This window comes from Synchiropus splendidus, chromosome 6 (genome assembly GCF_027744825.2).
Source record: "Synchiropus splendidus isolate RoL2022-P1 chromosome 6, RoL_Sspl_1.0, whole genome shotgun sequence".
Taxonomy (NCBI): domain Eukaryota; kingdom Metazoa; phylum Chordata; class Actinopteri; order Syngnathiformes; family Callionymidae; genus Synchiropus; species Synchiropus splendidus.
The window spans coordinates 18,330,251-18,352,615 of record NC_071339.1 but is presented as its reverse complement, the minus strand read 5'-3'; the positions used below and the strand labels follow the sequence as shown (position 1 = coordinate 18,352,615).

At 42.0% G+C, this 22,365-nt stretch overlaps 1 protein-coding gene and 1 pseudogene across 10 annotated transcripts in view; both read left to right on the top strand.

The window, feature by feature from the left end:
• Positions 1–22,365, top strand: part of atp2b2 (ATPase plasma membrane Ca2+ transporting 2) — a 73,934-nt gene that overhangs the window by 10,482 nt on the left and 41,087 nt on the right. For 7 of the 10 annotated variants that reach the window (XM_053867114.1, XM_053867112.1, XM_053867110.1 and 4 more), the window contains exons 1-2: positions 4,462–4,619; positions 16,294–16,916. In XM_053867114.1, the coding sequence (XP_053723089.1) occupies positions 16,715–16,916 (202 nt within the window). In that variant the 5' untranslated portion in view covers positions 4,462–4,619; positions 16,294–16,714. Of the gene's footprint in view, positions 1–4,216; positions 4,235–4,461; positions 4,620–15,992; positions 16,917–22,365 lie in introns of those variants that run through there. The other 3 variants (XM_053867109.1, XM_053867108.1, XM_053867116.1) reach the window with 3 other exon arrangements.
• Positions 8,078–9,641, top strand: LOC128760482 (gap junction Cx32.7 protein-like; annotated as a pseudogene).

The following is a 22,365-nucleotide window of genomic DNA, read 5'->3' as shown; positions in this document are numbered from 1 at the left end:
ACATTTGTGGTGCCACATGTCTTCATGCTCTTTGGAGCTGCCCTCACTTCCACCTTGCCAATTCCTTGAAATACTTCCCAGATCTGTCTGTGATCTACCTTGAATATGTATTTCTCTCCTCCACATCCCTCTTTTCTCACATTTTCTGAGCTTCCATCTTTTCCCTGAGAGTCTCCAGGACCTAGTCATTCCACCACTAAGTCTCCATTGCGACTTCCTTCAGCAGTTCTTTTGTACTTACCCACCTCTCTGGTACTTCTTTCATTTTTTTATGTTTTTTTTGGGGTTTTTTTTTGTAATGGTCTGAAGACTCTTTTGGTAAACAGAGGTGTAAATAGCCGGTAGATGTTATCGGTTCTTGTCACAGGGCAGAAATTATCTTTCAACTCGACAAGCATTTGCTGTAAGTTGAGTGTGGAACATGGAATTATCAGGAGGTTTATCTTTCCGCCGATGAAGCATCGCATTTACTCACTTGTGCCATATTTGCCTGTTTGATCTTCCGAGCCTGCAGCTAAACTGACGAGCTTCTCAAACAATATTGACTGTTAGTCATTTAGAACTTAGTTCCTCTGCGTTTGCTTTGTCCCTCAAGACGTCAGAAAAAAGTGCCGACATCGTCACATCGTTCTTTTTCAATCCCCAGGTTCGCTTTAAAGTATTCATTTATCAAAAAAGGATTCACTTATATACTGAAGAGTGACAACCACGAGAGCTCTGAACTATTATGTGTTCTCAGTGATTCTGGAAAATGATTGACCTGACCATTTTTTTAAATTTAAAGTATACTATTTATTTATTTTTTTGGCAATGTCAATGTCAATGACATTGCCAAAAACATAACCTGCACAGAGGCAAAGGAAGCAAACAACAACAACAACAAAAAAACGTGGAATCTTCTTTTTTTTTTTTTTTTTTTGGAGCATGAATCCACTTTTAAGTACCAGTGCCTTGAATGTCTAAGAATAAACCATCCATCTAACCATCCCTCAATCCATTGTCTTTAATTTGGCATTTGAAATTAAATTTCTTAAGGTGCTATATTAAATACTGTGATAAATACTTTATTTTTGCCTATTATTTTTTTTAAATTTAAAATGATTCTTTAATGTTTTGGGTTTTTTTGTTTTGTTTTGTTTTTTTCATTTTTTTATGCATATACATTTTTGTTTTTATATATATATATATATATATATATATATATATATATATATTTACTGTACACATCTACAGAACATTTTCTTTTATTTTCAGAATTAATTAGAATTCAAAAATAGGTTAAACTAAAATAGATCTAAAACTCATATCTATAATAAATAGTGAATGTAACTTTTCTTTCTTTTTATTATTGTTTTGAGGTCATACGGACCACACTAATACAGGCACAGATGTGCACTTTGCTCCCCTCTGTTCTGCTGAATATTGAGTTAAGAGGCGAGGTATTGTGAGCAAGTTCTCCACCTGTCATTAGTCACATAATGTATGGACAGGCAGCTACCTGGAGGTAATGTATACTGTAGAGAGTCATCAGTTCGCCCATGTATTCAGCGTGTGAGAGGAAGCCAGTGTGACGTAAACAAGCAAGTTGGAATTCCTTGCTGGGAGACTGCAGCACCAGACACTGGTCCACAGTGCAGCCAGGAGAATGTTAAGTCTCTCCAAAATAAATTATCAGCGAGATAATAAAATTGATGCAAATAGAAAGGTGTTTGGGCTTCAAGCTGCGTCAGATTCTGGTGACCTTTTTGGTGCGCCGTTGATTCATACGCTAGATGTAAGGTCATCCTGGACCTGCTCCTGGCTTTTGTTTCATTGCGACTCGTGCTTCACTGTCGATTCAGTCCTGACATAATTCTCTGTCCCATTTTATTGACCCCCCATGTGACAACGTTTAGACTCCTTAGACTCAATCCAGGGACTTGACTGGTGTGGAGTGAAGAACCAACCATGTTGCACATGAGTGTGACTCGCTCCAGGTACAATACAGGTTTACATGGATCAGTGTCGGAGCTAATGTACTTCACATTTCAAATGACTGTACTTCTAGTGTTTTAGAGAATTTTTGTAGATGTTGGTGGCATTTTCGATCAGGGAAGATATATTCCCATAGATGAACAACTTAATTATGTGTATTAGCAGCCAGCAGTTAGTCACTATAAACATAGTATCTTGTTAATCCTGTCAATTTTTTCCCCAGCAATGGTGTCCAAAAGTTCACTCTAAAAATACCATAATTATTGAACAATAAATGAGCAAGTAATTACTTTATTATTGGTTAATATGAGTTCTCCACTCAAAAGATTTACCAAGATATTGATAGGTGCTGCTCTTCTCCGGACTGTCTCCATTCCTCTCATGACTTCAATCCTGGAAACAGTTCAGGAGTCAAGTCAAGATGATCAGCTAAACCTGAGGTGTCAAACTCAATCACACAAGATGTCAGTTTGTTTAGCGTGATCCAAGTCACAGGCCGCACAATGGCGATATGACGGGTCATAATGGGCCCAAGCTTTGATACCAATGTTTTTGACAGATCGGAAATTCACCATCCAGCCAGTGGTTATTTCCCAATTTCCTTCATGGTAGCGTGTTTCAGACGCTAGACGCGGAGCTAAGAGGCAGGCTTCCATTCAGGAAATCCATTCTACCATCATCGGTGGAAAGAACTGATATTGTGCATCCCTGAAAACAGAGATGATGATGACAATGTTCAGGCTAAAATTCTCTGGTATCTGGTATATGAACAATGTTGTGGTATGAAAATTTCACGAAACACCCTCAAAAAAAGGCATTTTCACCCTCATTTCTTTGAGTTATTTTCACTTTTTTATTAATTATCACCAAACAAATTTTTGCCATTATCACTCACACTGAACAGTCAATGTTTTTTTCCAATAGTTCTGTGTCGGACATAGCACGCAGCTTTTTCGGTATAATTACAACAACTCACTAGTCTCTGATCAGCTGTTTGAGTTTCCAGCAGTCTCTCCTAAAATAAATTCAAATGATGAATCCCTTTTACAGATGTGAATTAAATGTCTTATTCTGTTGAAATGATTCACTTTTTCTTGGAAGAAAAATGTAATTGACATTTTATGCTAATTTATTAACTGTGTTCAAACTGACATGCTATCATTAATAAATGATTATTTATATTAAAGGTGGGTCAAGAGTAATTTTACTACATAGTTTCTAGTAAAAAAAATAGTGACTGAGTAACTTTGAACTTCAATTTACAAACATTTTACAAGGGTCTGCCAAATTAGCATCATGTATCATAGATCGAGTTTCTATTTGTCACGTGACTGCGGCAGTTTACTGCTTAGTTTGATGTTCATTTGTTCTGTGGTTCAGAATAAATTTAAGGCTTTAATGTTCAAGTGTCATTTTTGTTCCATTTTTAATGTTCCGCCTTGAGTGAACCTCCGCCACCCTCTGAGCCCCTGCAGTCAAATTTGGCTCAGACTGCCACTGCTGGCCAGTCGAAGTCTATAGACTTTCATGAAGTAGTAATTGTTAATGGATTATAGGTGTTAAATTTGTGTTAAAATGGATCTCGGATTTATGTACAAATGTCCCTTTTGCCATTTATTTCAAGCCTGCTGGACATGTGCCTTGAGTTTTCATGACTTATGTGCAGAATAATAAAAATGAGAGTGGTAACATTTGCTTTCCTTCTTTCATTATTTGCAGAGCAAAACACAGCCACACTGTGTGTCACACTGTGCCCATCTCTTTGCCGTCCAATTGCTTTTGATCCAATTTGTTATCTTTATTTGGTGATTTTTTTTTTTTTAAATCTATGTTTCATTTCATGAGTAGCTTGTATCTTGGTCCCTGTATAAGCTGTACAGTATAAGCTCCTGCAGACTGGAAAAAAAGTCCCTTCGCTGACAGGGTTTGGCCCCCCAGCTTTGAGTCTGACTAGTGAACTAATCCAACACCATGACTGCAATAACTGAATGGATGCCAGCCACTCAGTTTGTATACACTCGCCGGTGTCATTTCTGCCGGTGTGGATGAGGTTGTTTTTCTCTTAGTGTCTCTTGGTCTGGCACTCTGCCTTGAGTATAGTGGGATTTGCTCCAGTGCCCTGTGTCCCTTACTTTGCTGGAATGAAGTGGAAGATTTTTTTTCTTTGGAACGGTACACAGCGTGAAATTGAGTCTCAAAGCTCTGCATGCACGACACGGTGATTGTTGGACACGTCTTTTGTAACTTCTGAAGGCACTGGGTACGTTTTTTTAAGGCTTCTTTCAGTGTAGCCGCATGATCTATATACATTTGCTGCTGCTACACATTTATGTAAGTGCTGTTATGTAAGATAAATATACAATAATGCGTGTGTGGGTATCAAAATATTGATGTATAATTGTGTATCTGCTCATCAGCATTCTAAACACAATAAAGTCTTTCCACCCACGAGCACTCGCTGTACTTCAAGACAACCCCAGTCGAGGCAGTAGCGACAGGAGATCTTCAGCACACACCATTTACTCCCACATACATCCACACACACATTCTGCAGGTTGCTATGGCTCTGAGTCTGATGCGGCAAATCATTTTTAGGTGTGAGGAATTTCATGTTGCAGCAAAGGTGGCGATGCCCTAGATTCAACGTGAGTATAGCCTCTTGGTTTGTTTGATGCTTAAAAAAAAACGGACTGAAAATCAGCACTTATTTTGTCGCTTATGCTTCTGCTGTTGCATATTGATGGCCTGTCAGTGAGTTCTAATGTGTGAGGTGGCATGGGAACATGTGTGGAAGTGATTTGTGGGTGTGTAAAACACGCAGCCGCTCAGGGATGAGAGATGTCGGAGGAATATTAATCATTATTATAATACTAAATCGATGCCTCAGACCTGTCTCCCTCTACGTATATAGAGGATCCATACATCAGTCTTTAAGCCGAAACCGTGACTGTCTCACGTCTGTTCGAATTCACAACTCATCAGACCATCTGTCAGCATGTTGCAGTCTCTCCCGGCTGTCACACACTGACTAGTTCTGCTGTCTTCTTTGCATGAACTAACAGGTAGCAGCCAATGGAGACCGAATATATCTGAAATACATTTGGTTCTGTTTGCTTTTTCTCCAAAGCGTGTTTTGCGCAGATAAATCTCTACTTGAAGGCTGTTGTTCTATTAAGCCCGGGCTGTGATCCGATTCACTACAACAGTACACCAAGTGAACGGGCTGAATTGAAATGTAGCGCAGCTGTTTTATCCAGACAATTTTATATTCAGTCAGTCAGCTGCACTGTTAGAGGCTGTCATGGGGAATTGATTGTGCCTCAGTCGGGGCTGTGATGGACCGTGTGACCTTAACCGTCAGCTCAAGACAGGTTGATGGAATTTTCTTTGTACCCTTCGCCCCTGGTGTCTGAAAGGGAAAGTAAAGATGAGCTAAGGAGCTCAATCCCTCATCAATATGGTCCTTGATATTGACCTGAATCAGACTTCCTGATGTAAATGGATGGAGATGCGTCTTCCTTTCACATGGAATTATCAGTCCTACATCTAAGTGTTGACATTGCGGTTGACTTTTCATAAGTGAAAACAGGTTGTTGATTTTAGCTACGATTTCGAACGCAGCGAGTTCAGAAGGGATTTTTTGGGTTTGTCAGTCGCAATTGTGGCGACTGTTTTTAGCTGATGGAGTGAAACTCCCACCAAAATGTAGCAGACCTTCCCAGGCTCTGATAATATGGATATTAAAGCTGGAAATCCTACCACCATGCAGTGCTTTTAATGGTTTTTTTTCTGATCCAAAGTGTGAGGCATAGCAGTTTTCCAGATTGAACACGTAGTTTGTCACCAGTGAGTGATCATTCAGACTGTGGTCAGTCAGCCTGCTTTCCATGACTCAGAACTCAGCACTCTCTCATTGGCGCTGCCTTATGATGCCATACCGTGAAGAGGATAGTTGGTTTGACCTCTAACCTTTCATGTACCCTGACCTTTGGACTGGCATTTCAGCTGCGAAAAAGCCGTACAAACTTGATAAGTGGGCGTTTATGAGACTACTTAATGGATTACCCAATAGTATTTAGCCGTACTCATCTCTCCTATTTGCCTACAAGGCTTTTTAGAATCCCGAGCTGATCTTGATGGGTGAGATGCTCACTGCTATTGCAAACAATACAAACATATCTCCAGGTAATGAGAGAAGGAAATCGATTCTGGTGAGCTTTCCACCGTTTTGGAGGAGCAATCCTTGCTTCAAGAGGAAATGGATTCAGTTCACAAATTCATCGGAAATAAAAGGGCAGCCGCCAAATTGACTGGATAGAGATTAGAAATACAAACAAGGGGATTTATCTTTTCAGAATTCAGGGAGATACAAATGACTGAAAGTGGCAACTTGGAGGAGCAGAGCACATCCAGCTTGCTGTGAGAGATCAAGTAAAAGTCAGCAGTGTCCTTCCCTTTCATTCTTCGCAGACTATTTTACCATATTTAAATCTACTCGGATTTTTTGGAAGGTTTGGTTTTGCTACTTTTGAAGAGAATATTTCTGCAGACTGGGTGCTCCATTTTCTCTTCTGCGAGTTGTGTTTGCATTTACATCAGTGTGTGAACAGATGTTTGTGCCAATTTTCACCTTTTAGAGGTGAACCTGAGGGTGCAGGTTCAGATTACCACTCTCAGCCTCATTACACAGAGGTTCAAGCATTTACCCACCGAAATAAGGATGACTCATTATGTTAAGCAGCCTTCCTGAGCAACTCGCCCTGCTCTGTTTCTGAAGCATGAGTCAACTTCAGCATGGATTATGCCCTAAAATGAGAGTCAATTCAAAAACATACGATGGCCCTCCTGTAAATGTTTTCCATGCCGTCTGTGTTTGCCAGTGGAAATATTAATCGAGCCTGTTAAGTGCAACAATGCGCTGCATGCTGCCGCGAGGTGGTTTATTTTGGCATGTTTAAGCTTTTTATGACGTATAGGATCAGAACTTTCCAAACCCATGTGGAGTTCAATATTTGCTTCATCAAATGCCTTACTTCTGAAGCACATGTTGTGGCATTTATCACATGCCGCACTCTGTTATTTGCGCTCGACATTCAGGCTTGTATTATCTTTAAAAAGAGCCCAGCCTTTTGTTTTGCTATAAGGAGTGATGTCTTTAACAATATGAGGCCCAGGGATCAGAATCTATCGAAAAAGAAGGGCACAGCTCTTTGCAACAATGTGCCTCCTGTAGATAGAACTGTAAAGTCCAATTTAACACACGTGCCCCACAGGATGAACAGCGGTGTGGTCAACAATGGCGCCGCCACTACAGTCCCTGATGACCGATGGATCTTTCATTAAGTTCACACTGGTGTATTGGGAAGTGATTTGTCTTTAGTTATTGAGATTGCTGCTTTCTCACGTCATTGCCTCAGTCCTTTGTACTGCCATGGTTTCCCAACCAACCTATTCTTCAGCTTGTACAGTTTTAACTGTGCAAAAACCTTAACCATATCCCTCTGTGAGCACTTGAAAGCCTGGCGACTCAGTCTTATCTGAGCCACGGAGACGCTGAAGTACTCACCAATTTAGTTGCTTAGTTGCCACGTTTTATTTTGGTTATATGTGAGTGTATATAAAAATACAAATACAAAAATGTGTACTAATAAAACTAGTGCTTAAATATTGAAGTGAAGCAACATTGGTAGCCAACTATCTCCCAGATGCGATAGTTGAGGTGATGTCAATGGGCATTCTGTTTACAGTGGTTCTGCCACAATGCTTTAACAAAACAGTTCATACTGTAACTTGCATAACATCACTCATCTGCCAGCAAATGATAGCTTCAGCTTCATAGACAAATGGCTTTTAAATGTAATGGTTTTACTAACAAGCAATGGGCGATACACGATTTATGGGAATTTAACGTCTTACGATGAAGCTCGAGCATGCGACATGCTCACCTTGGACTAGCATGTTACGCAGCGTTTCCAAACGTCCCTCTCATTCCACCTTGTGGTGCTGTGCCAAGTATCTGAATATCTGATAACCATCGGCCTTCAGTGGCCTCCACAGTTTTCTACTTCTCGTCACACGTTCCCGATGGCATCGCCAGCTGCACATGTCTGTTCTCAGCTCTGTCCCGGGTGAGTTCGCTACTTCCGTCGGCTGTTATCTGTTTTAATAGATGTTGTCTCACGTTAACTCCTCTTCATTGGAAACAGTTGAACGTAGATAAAACTTGTGGAGTTCTGCCACTCTTTTAGAGACGCTGAGGTTTGTTGGTCCCGCTGCAGAAAGCAGGGGGCGAGGAAAATGGGGGACTGGTGGGAAAGGTCTGGCTCACTTTGTGTTCCGGTTCCTAATCCTGAGCACCGGCACAGAAAAGGTCTGGACTTTTGATTTTCTGATGACCTCTGTGACGCCCTCTGTGGTCACTGATGATTCCATCTCTCAGCCCTCATCACGTCCGCCTCCCCTCAGGACACCTTCTCTTCTCCCACCTGTGTAGCTATTAGGTTAGGTCAGCAAGTTAGACTTTAAGAATCAAATGGTTTGGTGGCCTCAGGATCTGGTCTCAGGTCTCTGAGACGAGGGGCCAGGGTGAAGCTCCTCACAGTTCAAGACCTTGAGAGCTTCACCAGCGAGGGCACTCGATGGAACGATGGCACAGTCAGGAGGACGTTCAGGTGATGGTCCCTCAAAAGTTGGAGCATCTTGTCAAGAGTTTGTCAACACCTCTCTGTTGTCTCTCAAGGCCTGGAAGAGCTGGATGAATGTGGGCTTTAGGAGGTGGATGCTCCGTTTAAACCACTGAGTTGGAGGACAGCAGAGGGCACCGTAGATGATGAGGTTTGACAAGGCCAGGTTTGGGGCGACGAGCAGTCCGACTTTGTGTGCAACACCAAGCAGCCTGGCTGCGGAACGTCTGCTCCGACGTCACGTTCCCCATCTCTCATGTTCACTTTTGGACGCTTCAGGTCATCGCCATGGCAACGTCCAAGCTGCTTCTACCTGGGCCACGTCCTACATGTGCTCCACGAAGGAGGTAGACCACAGTCCATCCAGGTGTTCTGGCTCCTGGAAGGAGGTTTTGCATATCAGACAAACCGTCCCACTGCTTTTCTGTTTCTCACAAGATGAAGGAGAGGCTGAAGAGGCAGAGGGAACTGGATGATCAGGCCACTCTGTTCCTCAGACGGACCTACAAAGTCCCCAAGTACACCAAGCTCAGCGGCAAGATCAGCACCCGGGGTCACCCGCTGCACAGCTAGGTCTTCCATCTGCTGGCCATGATGGTGATCGAGGCAGTCTTCATCTTCGGCCAGTACTGTCTGTACAGACCTTTACCTGGACCCCCACTATGCCTGCACCCACTTCCCCTGCACTCATGTGGTGGACCCACCAAGAAGTCCATCTTCACCTGGTTCATGCTGGTGATGGCGGTTTTCTCGCTTGTGCTAAACGTGATCGAGATGTTGTACCTGTGCGTGAAGGCGGTGAAGGAGGGCATGGGGAGGAGGCAGGACTACACTGTGTACACCCCCCCACCCTCTGAGAGGAAAGTCTTTAAAAGCCAGGGGGACCCGGTGAGCCAGAACTGTGTGAACCTGGAGCTGCAGGGCCGGAAGTTAGGGGTGAACGGCGTCAAATCAAGGCTATACAGGGAGTCTGGAGGAATTTGATTCACCTTTGTTGCTTTAGACATGTTTTCAATAAAAAAAAAAAAACTCACAACAGTGACATTGCTGTACTAGATACTGAGACTCTTGGTCAGTAGTGTTTTTTGATGAGACTGCAAATACATTTTCAGCAATAAACTCGAGTCTCAGGAAAAAACTACTTCCCCCTAAAAGCATCACATACAGCGAGAAGTATTGAGTATCTTGCCTCTTGCTGCCTCGCATAGCAATTTAACCCTAAAATAAAACTGGGAGAACACAGTCTGTGACATGACGAACACGACAGGTTCCATGACAGAGATGAAATGTTGATTTGTCTTGTCACTTATTTCTACACATTCTCTGTTCACATTGGAGACACACTGTAGTTTATAGTCCAAGACAGAGTGTAGTGAGTCATTTATCATGGCTTTTTATCTTTATCAGCAGAATGGCAAAGTTTATCTGATGTTTTACTATTTTTATAATCCATAATGGTCCATCGCTATGAATGACATGTAATAAAACACCAGGAAAATATAGAATAATATGGAAAAAAAGATGTTCTTCGATGCATACTGCAGTTTATTTTACAGCGACAAGAAGCTGAATAACTGGGGTACAGTAATTCAAAACATGCAAAAGAGTAAGACATCTACCCGCAAAATTGCTTGCATGTTTGGTCATGGTAAAGTCTATAAGTTTATTTTCACACTGTCAACAGAAAAAATTGTGGAGTCTCAATTAATCCCACGAAAGCCAAGTTAACTTGCGGTCAATGTCAAATTAGTCCCAGGTTTTGTATCTAAATGAACCTTAATGTAAGATTATATCGATACACGAGTGGCTGCTTTACTCTTCCAAACATTTGTTTACGACAACAACCCAACATCACAGATACTGTCTTGAAAGTTCTTTCAATTCATCTCAGAGGCACTGAAAAGGTTCAAAAGCATTGTAAACATTATTGCCCACTCTTCTGTTGATGAAATCTTTCTTACATTTATCTCACAAAATGTGTCATAAATTTGCCATTAACTGAGAGTTAACTAGCTTTAGATTAATTTAGATTAAAGATTTTCATCTATTGACAGCCCATTTACATCTTCTTGAAAATACAGTTCTTTTGTGCAGTTTTGTCTACGCACCTTGCACAAAGACCTTTAGTAAGTCTGCTCCTCTCCTGACCTACAAAAGATGCACGTTTCTGCCTCCAGTGGCCCCGTCATGATCCACGTTTACAAAATGAACTTTGTGACATACGCAGAAAAGAAAACAACAAACAAAGAGTAGACGTCTGTTTGCAACAGCAAACATGTTGACAAAGTGTTTGTTTTTTTTTTGTCTCACGTGGTAAAATAATGCTCATTGACCTGTTTTTTCCTGCTTGGTCTAATGGGGGATTTAACAGATTGGCTCCTCGCTGACTTATATTGGGGATTCTATTTTAGATTTTATTGCTCACAATAACTACAAACAGGATGCAGCTCTGAGGTCCACACACACCCACCTTATCTCAGCTTTATGTGCTCCCAGAAGGTGTTTACAGCTTTTTTGGAAAATTCTAACACCATGACCCAAGGCTTTGGAACATTTCAATAAAATACCAAGAGGAATCCAACTCTACATTAAAATAATTACTTTATCTACTGTTTTTACAGCTTTCTGTCGTGCAAATGGTAACTATGTATATTGAATGCATATTTATTCAACCATTCACATTGGATACTTCAAGTTTTGATATTACATCGTTGCCACAAGTGGTACAGTATGTTCTCCACACTGTGAGAGTGAGGATGAAACGGCTGTTATCACAGACAGGTCAAGTATTTGGGTTCATGTTGAGGGAGCAGAAGAGGCGAGTGCAGGCAGGGCGGACCAAAGAAGGCGGTTGTTAGAGGAGATCTGTGACATCATGGCAGCAAAAGAGTTAGAAGGGTTAGAGATGAAGATAATAAGGTTGTCAAAAGTCTATCAGTGGGAGGTGTTTGGAGACAAGGTTCTGGAGGTCAGATGTTTTGCACACGTGGAGAGGAGGGAATGTGTTTGAGCAAGAATGTTGGAGATGAAGAAGATGAGGTCGAGAATCGTGAAAGAGAAAATGCTGTAGCCGCCCTTACGGTGAATGTGTAAAACAAAGAAGAATGAGGAAGTCTCCAGCCCTTAACAGCCGTCTAAACTCACAATCTTGTACTGATCCTGCCATCACCATTTTCCAAACCAAAGATCACACTGTCCCCTCTGATGGATGTCTCTGACTTGACTTATATGACAAGATTTGAATTAGCATGTTCAAACCTTTGAACTCAGCCAATGAAGCTGATGTTGCTGTCGCGTGGAAACAATCCAAAAAACCCTCTTTGTAACAGCACCAATACACTGAAGCAACTGGGACACACACTCACTCGGATGTGATAGATGTTTTGACAAGCATCCATTCCACATCCATCAATTTGGATGTGGATTAAGGGAGATGATGGTTCTTCATCCTGTTGCCAGTGTTTTTCATTTGATTTCTTTGTTTTGTACGTTGATATACGGCTTTACATGGAGGTTATTGCAGTTTGCTGAGGCGCACTGTGAAACATCTGTGCCAGTTGCTGCCCATGGCAAGAGGCTGACCCAAGCGTTTGTCCGTGTCACCTAAAGCCGCTTCTGTCGCTGGCAGAGGCGAGCGAGTTAAACCAAGCAATTGTATTATACGGGAAAATAAGTCTGTGTTTCCCAGGGATTGAACGCGGAACAGCATGGTGGTCAGCTGGTTCCAGCATCTGGTCATTTTTATTGTGTATCCCAGGATTTCAAGTCTGCCAAGTCCAGTACAAAGAAACTGTGCGACTTTTGTTTCTGAATCACAGAACTTGTAATGGCGAAGACAGAATTAAATATTAATAGGGATTACTTTTTGTCAGAAGAAAATTGGAGTTCTCTTGTCAGAAAGTGAAAGTTGTGTGATATGCTTCCACAACTTCAACCCCTGGGGCTCAATATGTTCACTGTGATGTTAAAATTCAATAATACTTAAAGAAACTGGTTTGATCCGCTGCTAGAATGTAACGTCAGCATGAGTGAGACGCCAGCAGTCTTGGGTGTGCAAACACCGCCACAGTTGTCTTTCTTTATGTCTTGATCTGCAGGGCTCCACGACAGTTTATGGGCGATTGTGTTTGCTAGATGTTGCACACTGAGTCAGCGTACACACAAACATCTCTTGAAATGTAGCTGCGCTTGTCAGTCATACATTTTCTACCACTTATTTATTGGTGGGAGTCGTGGGGGTCTAGACCTTGCCTCAGCTACTCTGGGCAGGAGGTTGGGGACACCCTGGACAGGTGGCCGACCTATCACAGGGAATAAAGAAATAAACAACCACTCACACACCTTCGGACAATTTGGAATGCTCAGTCAAGTTTTTGGACTGTGGGACGAAATCAGAGTGCCTGGAATTAGCACACCACTCCACTCAGAAAGGACAGAGGTCGCCCCAAGCTGGAAGCAGGTCTGCACAAGTTACAGATGATAGTTACTGACATGAAAATAAAGAGCCACATGATCTGCTGTTATGAGAGTAGTGCAAGACTTTTGGTTTGTGCCCAAGTACATAAATCGTACTGCATTAATTCTTTGGTATTTAACAGTGAAACCAAACCCTTGGGGGCCTTCAATTTGAGCCAGTTAAAGCTGTTGTGGTCTCCATAAGATGATTCAGCCAAGCCATGGCTTCATTGACTTCCACACATCTTAAATCCTGAACCACACAATTTTCAAACGTTCCTCTTCGCATTTTGGAAATGGCCATCAGGATACGTGTATGTGCTTATCTATGTTGAGTTTGTAAAGTAGCAGACTGAGCACTGCTTCTTTAGGAAGAACCTAAACTTTAAATCTAAGTTAGTTTCATAAGCATTATTTTATTCTAACGTCTAAAAAAAGGAATAAGGTAAGAGGACGCTCAAACTTTTGATGTGCAAAGGAAGGAAGTCGAACAGTCTGGCGCTAGAGTGAGGCGCTCGCCTCCTTGTGTTTGCGCGTTGTGGGACGAGGACAAATACATCAGGAGTCACTCCAACTCCGGTGAGAGCGCGCTGCGAGGTGATTCTTTCAAACACAACGCCTCGGGTCGAACCCGGGTCGCAACGATCAATCAACGTGAGAAATGTACAAACACTGGAGGATACGCCAAATATTTACCGCGTGCCTTTTTTCCTTTAGAAAAAAGTTTACATTTTCCAAGAAGAAGTCTGCTTACGCAAATTGATGACTCAAGCTTCCAAAAAATAGCTACTTTACTTATCTGTTTATACTTTATTCAGTATTCTCTTCAGTATTTATAATCAGCATCTCTGACTGTACTGTTAATAAATAAAATAATCAAAAATATGTTAAGTTATTTGAACACTTGTATCGTGTTAAATGCTGCTGCAAAACTTGAGATTTGAATTTCAATTGATAAATATGACGCAAAAGGTGTGTGTCCTCTGATGACTCCTCCATGAAATGGCCCCATTCTTTGTAGAATGTTGGCGCAATGGCAACAGAGGCTCAGCCATTTCTCGCTTCGACTGCAGATTGTGCGAAGAGCAATGATGTCTTTTGTCTTTTGATTTGCTACTGATGACAGGACAAGCAATTGACTGGACTGTTTAGAAAGTTAGGAGAGCTCACTGTGTAGCTCTCTCTCAACAGAGCCATGAAGCCTTCAAAGGAATTGAAATCTGATTTTTATTTATTTTGCTGACAGATATTACTTCATAAACTATGGCAGGTCAGGTTGGTTTTTGATATTCTGTAAGCCATCCATTCTTTAACCATTTTATCTAATATTACACAGGAGATATGTCGTCTAATTTTAACATCCTTTCAAAGTGGTTCCGCTGCTGGTCAGTGGCTAACATTTTGGAAGCCAAACTTTTTTTTTCCTGTTAATTTTCAAAAATAAAGCTATATGGTTTGACTCGTGAACAAAGTTATTTTTTTTCTTTTCTTTGTCATGATTGCTCATTCTGATTAAAAAAAATAATAAATAAAATAAAAATAAAAATAAAATTGTCCCAGATGTCCCATCCTATTCTTAAGAAAACATTTCTGCACTTTTTAAATACAGCGGTTCTTCGGTTTTCGAACATCTCGGAATTGGAACAAAAATTTCAAGATTTTTTTGCTTCGGATTTTGAATGAAAATCCAGAACTCGCCCATGAAAGAACCTGGAAAAACCATAACGCGCGCGGACCGATCAGCTGACCCACGACGCGCTTTGTTATTGTGTATAACGCAGCCTCTGTATGCAGACGTGTCCTGTTAGCTACATTTACTGACTGTTTTTTCTTCATATTGAGGTGTAAAACCTTTCCTGTCTCCGCACTGGACCGTGGTAGAGTGGGGAGGTGCTCGCTCTCCACACCTCTGAGGCTGGAGCGTGCACTCCAGGGTTTGATGTCCTGTTGTGGGCTGGAGCTGGGACAGGGATGAGGCGAGTCTGGGACAGAGCGTTACTTGGTTTATGACTTTGTCACAGCCAAACTGCACAGAAGCGCACATTCAGAGCTGGACACGCACCGGGCACCTCTTCACTTCTGGAGAGACGTCACTCACTCGGCAACCCCTCCCACATGCAGCGGCCACACACATAGACGAACAGCGCACCTGCAGCAGACACTCTACATTCACTCCTACAAAAGACTATTTTAAGGCTCGGAACGCATTATTTCTTTTTCCATTCATTGTAATGGGAAAAATCGATTCAGATTTCGAACAATTCGCTTCTCGAACGGCCGTCTGGAACGGATTGAGGTCTAGAACCAAGGCACCACTGTATCTTAATTATATTTGGTGAGGGAGAGAAAAATATAATAATATAATGTGTATAGTAATACCAATACTACTGTAAAATAATAACACTGTAACTATTAGCAGTAGTAGTCATAGTCTAATCTAATATAATCTGATACGATACGATACGATACGATACGATACGATACGATACGATACGATACGATACGATACGGTACGGTACGGTACGGTACGGTACGGTACGGTGTTTTTCCAGCAGATGTATTTGCACTTCGTGATATCGCTCTCATGCGAATTAAAGAGTCCACCTGCTTTCTCTTTGTCATGAATCCAACTTGATGGAATTGTTCTCCGTCCTGGTGTCACCTGAGGGAATCTGGAAAATGATCGTCACAGATCTGTTACATCATGTGGAAAGAGAAGGAGCTCGTTTGTGCTTCATGTTTAAAACATTATTGACTTATCAATTGTCATAATCACCTCATTAGTACCTGCGAGGCGAAGGGCCGTCCTCCTCCTCCGTGACAGCGGAGGGTGACGTGTTGCCGCTGTCTGTCGTCAGAGCAGCCCCAGCCTCCCACCCGTGCACAACTCCTCTTTGCTCTGCACCAGAAAGGAGCATCCTCTTCTCTCCGCCCTCCCTCTCATTCCTATCATCTCTGTCTCTCTCTCGCGCTCCCTCTGTGTCAGTTGGTGTGTCCTCAGAATGAGGTTAGCAGCACCGGCAGTCACTGCAGCAGGCGTGAGAGGCTTTCCTTCATCTTTGTAGTGCCTACTGCGTCACTCACCTCTGCCCTCAAGAGTTGGAAGCCACCCGTCTTCACCGTCCACCTGCTTTGATAGCGTCTCCTGATTCCCGTCTCTCGCTCTCTCCCCTCTCTGTAGAGATGTGGAGGACCAACATGTAGAGGCAGCGGAGGCAACAGCTGAGCTGAGCGATGGGAAGCCACTCATGGAGAGGATCTGGACCGCAGCCGTGGTGAGCCTGAGTTCTGAAGGACTTGAAGCCGTCACCGTCACCCATCTCAGGACCTGACTACAGGGGCGCCCCGAAACTCACCTGGATGCTCCCTATTTCTGTTTCGTCACTTTTGCCTCTGCATGCTGCTTGATTTCATCTCCTGCTGCTTCTCTCTGAAGACATGTACCAGCCTGCGTCCAAACATAGCGGCTACATTTCTGGATCCTTGTAGAGCCTCCAGAAGACATTTCTATTGATTCCTTTTTTTTTCCGGATTGACAGCAAGATGAGATCTTTTTTCCATTGATTAGCAATAAGAATCCAGTGCAAAAAAAAAAAAGACTCATGATGGGGGACTTGTCAAACAGCGATTTTTATTCCAAGAACCAAAGAAATGACTCCCACCACGCAGCAGTCTTCGGCTGCTCGGTCATGGAGCTGCGCTCATTTATGGAGCTGCGAGGCTCTGAGGCAGTGATCAAGATCCACGAGGACTACGGGGGAATAGAGGGACTGTGCAAGCGACTGAAAACCTCACCCACAGAAGGTGAGTTCTCCTGACAGCAGGTGTATCAAATCCATGTTATTTTTCCTCATTGTAGCAGTTACCTGAAGATGATTCATTTCTCTGCCAGTATAGAAAAGTAACCCTGTCACGCAACCACAGATCTGCTTAAACACACAGCACAACGGCAGAGGAGACCCATTTACATAGGCAATTTATTCTCACCCAGCAAGTTTGACATGTTCAGCACACATCAATATTTCTGTGGACATTTAAAGAGCTGTCACGGTTCCCTCCCCCCACTCACTTGTCCATTCTCCTGCTCAGCTGTGGCCCTCAGAAGGAGCCGGTCTCAGGGGCAGCACATGTGGATCACAGATATCTTTTCCTTTGCAGATGAATCGCTTTTTTTTCCCACCTCAGTTTGTGTAGTGGAGACGATTAGCAAATCTCTTTTTAATAGGTTGATAAAGAAGATTATGTTAAATGGAAAATAAAAGCACATGCATTTAAAATATCCACATAAACAGATGGCAAGTCAAATGAGACAAAATTGGCCTTTAGTAAAGGTAAACCTAATACGAACACGTGCTACTGAAGATAACCGTTCGGCTCCAAATGTTTGGTTCTTTATCTGCCCATCTCAGAAGATGAGCCTCACATATTTGAAAGTCTGTCTACGCTTTCACTTTGTATAAGTTGGTGCCTGCCTCATTGAGCTGAAATACTACAATTTTCAGTCTTTTTTTTCTCTTTCCGATCAATACTTGTACTTATATACACCTCCCATAACATGGGGGTGAATATGTAGATCTCACCATCAACAGAAATGAAAAACCAGGCTAGAGTGTTTCATAAAAATCATTAGAATTGTTCTTAGTTTTACTTTACTCGATCGATACTGAGATATACCTGTTAATGAAATAAAATTTGCTGCTCAAAACAAGAAACAACGGCATGATAGAAGGCTTCATGTTCTTATTATAAATACAAGAAATGGCCAAAAACGATGTTAGAAGTCTTCATAAATAATGTCATGTAATCGTCTCCGCTGGAACACGCTGTAGAAAAGTGGCATAAATTACCGTCCCAGGTGTTTCTATATTTATACTGCGTGGGTCCCTCTGCGCTCTGTGGTTACTGGACTGAGCCAAAGAAATATGATCATGGTAATTATCTTTGATGGCGTACTATAATGCTGGCTGTCATCAAGCGAGTGCCATGTGTATTTGTCCCAAGGGTCTATGTCAGATGGTAAGAGGCCCCTCGGCGCCGCTGACCTCTGAGTCCGTGTGCGCTGGCCTGTGGCCACCCTTTCACGTGACACCAGGGTTTCATTGTTACTGCGTCGTACATCACCAATGGCTGCGTTCGTGGAACAACAGTCTATAACGGCAGACATGAATGGTCAGCTAAGTTGCATCCTCTGCACCCGACTTGTGAAACCTGTTACATAAATTATGGAAACACAGATGAAAGTCGACAGTAATGCCCATTTAATCCTCTGCGCTGAATCCTCCTCTACAGCTCGAAGGTTGCTCCCTCAGACGCAGCAGGGGTGTACTTACCTATTTATTTCCTGGGTGATCGTGGGGTGAGGAGCGTATCGCTTCCCTGCAGCACGAGTCAACCAGGGGACAGATGGGATGTCCTGACAACATCTGAGCTTCCACCAGAGACGGAGACGTATGAGCTGGTTCTTGTCAGAATAAAGAGGAGTCTTGCTGACAGCCCGGTTTTATTCGCCCTGGGTAGCTTCCGACACCTAATGTAGAACGAGACTGTTAGGAGAGAGGTACATGCACTTTAATGGTGCGGAGGATGACTCGAAGGAATCTTTCTATCACCACAAAGTCTGTTGATACTGATTTATTTTGGCAATCTGGCTCAAACAAATCTTCTCCGTACCATGTTCACCGCGTACCTTTCTCACATACCAACGTCTTTCTTTCCATTTTTCCATCCTCTGCCCCCGATTCTATTTCTGCTTGCTGGTCGGTCGCTGTTATCCCAGCGGGCGAGTGTACAGCATAGCCTAAATAGACCTGCTCTAAATCTATAACCTTCATCATCGCACTCCTCCACTCCCACCTCTGATGTTTACGAGGCCAGAGCGTTGGAGAAAATGTGGTTTGAACCAGGAAGAAACTGTGGAAGGATTTGCTGTCCGTAGGCTCCCAGTAGATTGCGGACATTGTTTATAAAATAGACCCACGAGGTTTCCGCAGAGCTGCAGTGGTTGATGTTGGCCAGATGACACATGCTTGCGTTCCACAAGGGGATGCATGAGTAAGTGACTCTTAAAACAATACCCATGTCAACCATTACGCTGTCACTTGAAACCTGAAATGTCTCATACGCTGATCCATTTTTTGCTCTGTTAAGAAACATACATACATTGGTTATGCAAACATAAGACATCCACAGTTCATACATTTCTGCAAAAAAAATAGTGCCCAACCAATGATATTGCTGTCGCTTGAAAACCTTTTATCAGTCAGCAAAATAATAATAATAATAATAACAAAGTTAATCTAGTAAATATTCTCAGATTTCCTTCTGCTAAGAAGCTATTGTCCATGCATTGCCACCCAACGTTAGTGTCCTACCTCTATCAATATATGTAGATACATTTTTTAGCATTTGAAATATCAATAGTACTCAACTGGTTCAACAGTTTCCCGTACTCACCTGCACAGCCCAGTGGAACGCCAGCAAGGAAGTTGGTGGAGCTTCAGATCAAAACTGAATAGTTTCTCTTGGCGCTTGTATCATTGCTTCCTGAAAATAGCAATGAAATCTGTTCCACAGTTCTGTTTTGTGATAGATAAACGCTGGCAGAAACAAATCCTCCTAAGTAGTGACAGTAAAAAGTGTGAAGTATACACTCTATATATTTGATATATATTTGTCAAATTTGATCTGGTATCCACAATCTGACTAGTGGACAGAGCAACCAAGTACAGTTTCACTTCAACAGCATTCAACTTGTTGAGGAATACTTCAGCGATGCAATGCTGGTCATAGGATGCAGTAGTTACATGTATTTGCAGTATTTTAAATGGGGTGTAGTGGTTCATCTAGTAGATCCATGAAAATTAATATTCCTATGATCCAGCTAGCTCGATCTGTGCTCGGCTGGTTGGCATTCTGAATGGCATATGTCGTTTTGAAAAGTAATCGATTGAGTATATCCATATTGGGGAAACACGCAGTGTATTTCATCACTGCCTTTCTGTGACTGTGGCAGAATGTCATGACGCCCTCTCCACGCTCCTCAGCAGCGGAGCGAGGAAAGATCAAGACATCACTGTGGTCCAGTGTTTAGAAACCTTTTTGCTTTTGCAAGAACACAGATATAGTAAATAGGTTGTGGTTGCGGTTTGTTGGATGTGTAGTCAAATAGAATGGCAACACGACAAATATCCGACCGACTGTCGAGGCTCCTCCAGCACTGCGGTCAAGTGAACCGCCGTCCCAGCATGAGCGCTCTCTTGTTTGTTCATTAAAAAGAGAGTAGTAGCAGGTTCAACCACTGCTCAGCTCACCTGAAGAAATGTTGCACTTTATTTTGTTTTTTCAGTTTTAATTGAGATTCAACCTGGTTGCATTTCTTTTTTTTTTTTTTGAGTGCTGTAGTGGGTAACTTGCTGTTTTTTCCGTCTCAGGTGCCGGTTGCACTTTTCTTCAAATAAAATGCGAATGCATCAGCTGTTAATTGTTGTCGGTATCCTGAATTCATTTATATCTGACTGCCTTACAAGATGCAGCAGGAATGTAGGAAGCTTCCCCTGCGCTGGTCCAGTATCCAGCTCATTCCTTCTGGGATACACAAGTTAGAGTTCCTGCCTTAAAAGCTACTGAATCAAGTTTAGGTCACTGAATTGCATTAAATCAGATCATTTTCTTACATGTGTGGCGTAAATATAATCCTACAAAATAGAACAGGATGTTCTATCCTGTTGTGTTTCCATTCAGGAGTCGTTGTTGCATCAGACACAAGGTCTTTGCATATGCACACGTTCCTTCCTTCTTTTTTCTCACTGAAGTGGCTGTAATGTTGTTGTATCACTGCAGATGGTGCGGGCTGTGTCCCTAAATGTGGCTGGTAGATCAACATTTTAAAAGACAAAAGACATTTTATAAGACAAAAATGCAATCTTCACATATGTGGATGGATTAATAGAGAAACAGGAAGGCTTATTACACAATTTATTTTAGTTCTTCAAAAATATTTTCGTGTGGTTCCTGGATAATGTTTCAAGTGTTGAATGAATATTTTAATTACATTAAGCCAAGGAGTACTATTTATTTTAGAGAGCAGGTTTGTTCTCTGCTGATTCTGGCACTAAAGGTTCATAACTCTCACTTAAAGTTTATTTTTGCTGAAAAGAAAAGTGAAAGTTGGAATTAGTGAATACATTGAAGTGCTTAACATTTTTTATTCATTTTTTCTTTATTTTTTAAATTCACCTATTACGTAGATTACGTTTCATCTTTTGAAGACTTCACCGATGATTAATCTATTTGACTGTGCCGGCTATATTTAAGCACAGGAAACAAAGCTGGAACAATATTTAAGTAGAGGAAAAGGTACATTTCTGTACTGTGAAATCCTTCACAGCTCAGCAAACGCTGTCAGAACCCTTCAGGGGTTAACATGTTTGTCTTTGCTGCTCCTGTTCTTTTTACGTTTCAGTACTCTGACTTCTACAATTCCCAAATGAAAAGCTTAAGACGAAAACTTTGGGGAGTTAGAACTTGGGGTAAAGGCTTCAAAGTGACCATTACAGATTACGGTTCAGGCTCAGGACAAGAATGCGATTTGTGAGGACTGAAAGAAGAAAGGAACACCATGTTCAGTGATTGGAAAAAAGCCAAGGCAAGAAGAAAAAGTGTATTAAACTTGACTCACATTTTGCTTAAAAAGTAGCATAAAGCAAGGATAGATAGATAGATAGATAGATAGACAGATAGATAGACAGACAGACAGACAGACAGACAGACAGACAGACAGACAGACAGACAGACAGACAGACAGACAGACAGATAGATAGATAGATAGATAGATAGATAGATAGATAGATAGATAGATAGATAGATAGATAGATAGATAGATAGATAGATAGATAGATAGATAGATAGATAGATAGATAGATAGATAGATAGATAAAATAAACAGATTCCCTGCTCAGGTCAGTTTAGACTTTGCTTGCCCAGAAACTTGTCAAACAGCAAAGTCTAGTGTGTGAAGAACACCATGGGGATATTGTGACCTGAAGGCTGAAGACCAGGGGGAAGGATTGTGGTTGTTGGGTGTTGCGCTATGATTCGGCAAGACTTGGGACAGTAAAAAGTGAGTTTGGAGATTTTTTTTTTCTACCTACTGATATTTATAGACGTTCATCCTTCACTATCAGCCTCACATTATTGGGGATGTAGTAAATCAAAGTCTCCCTGGTGGCCAGCCCATTTCCCCAGTCACACCACA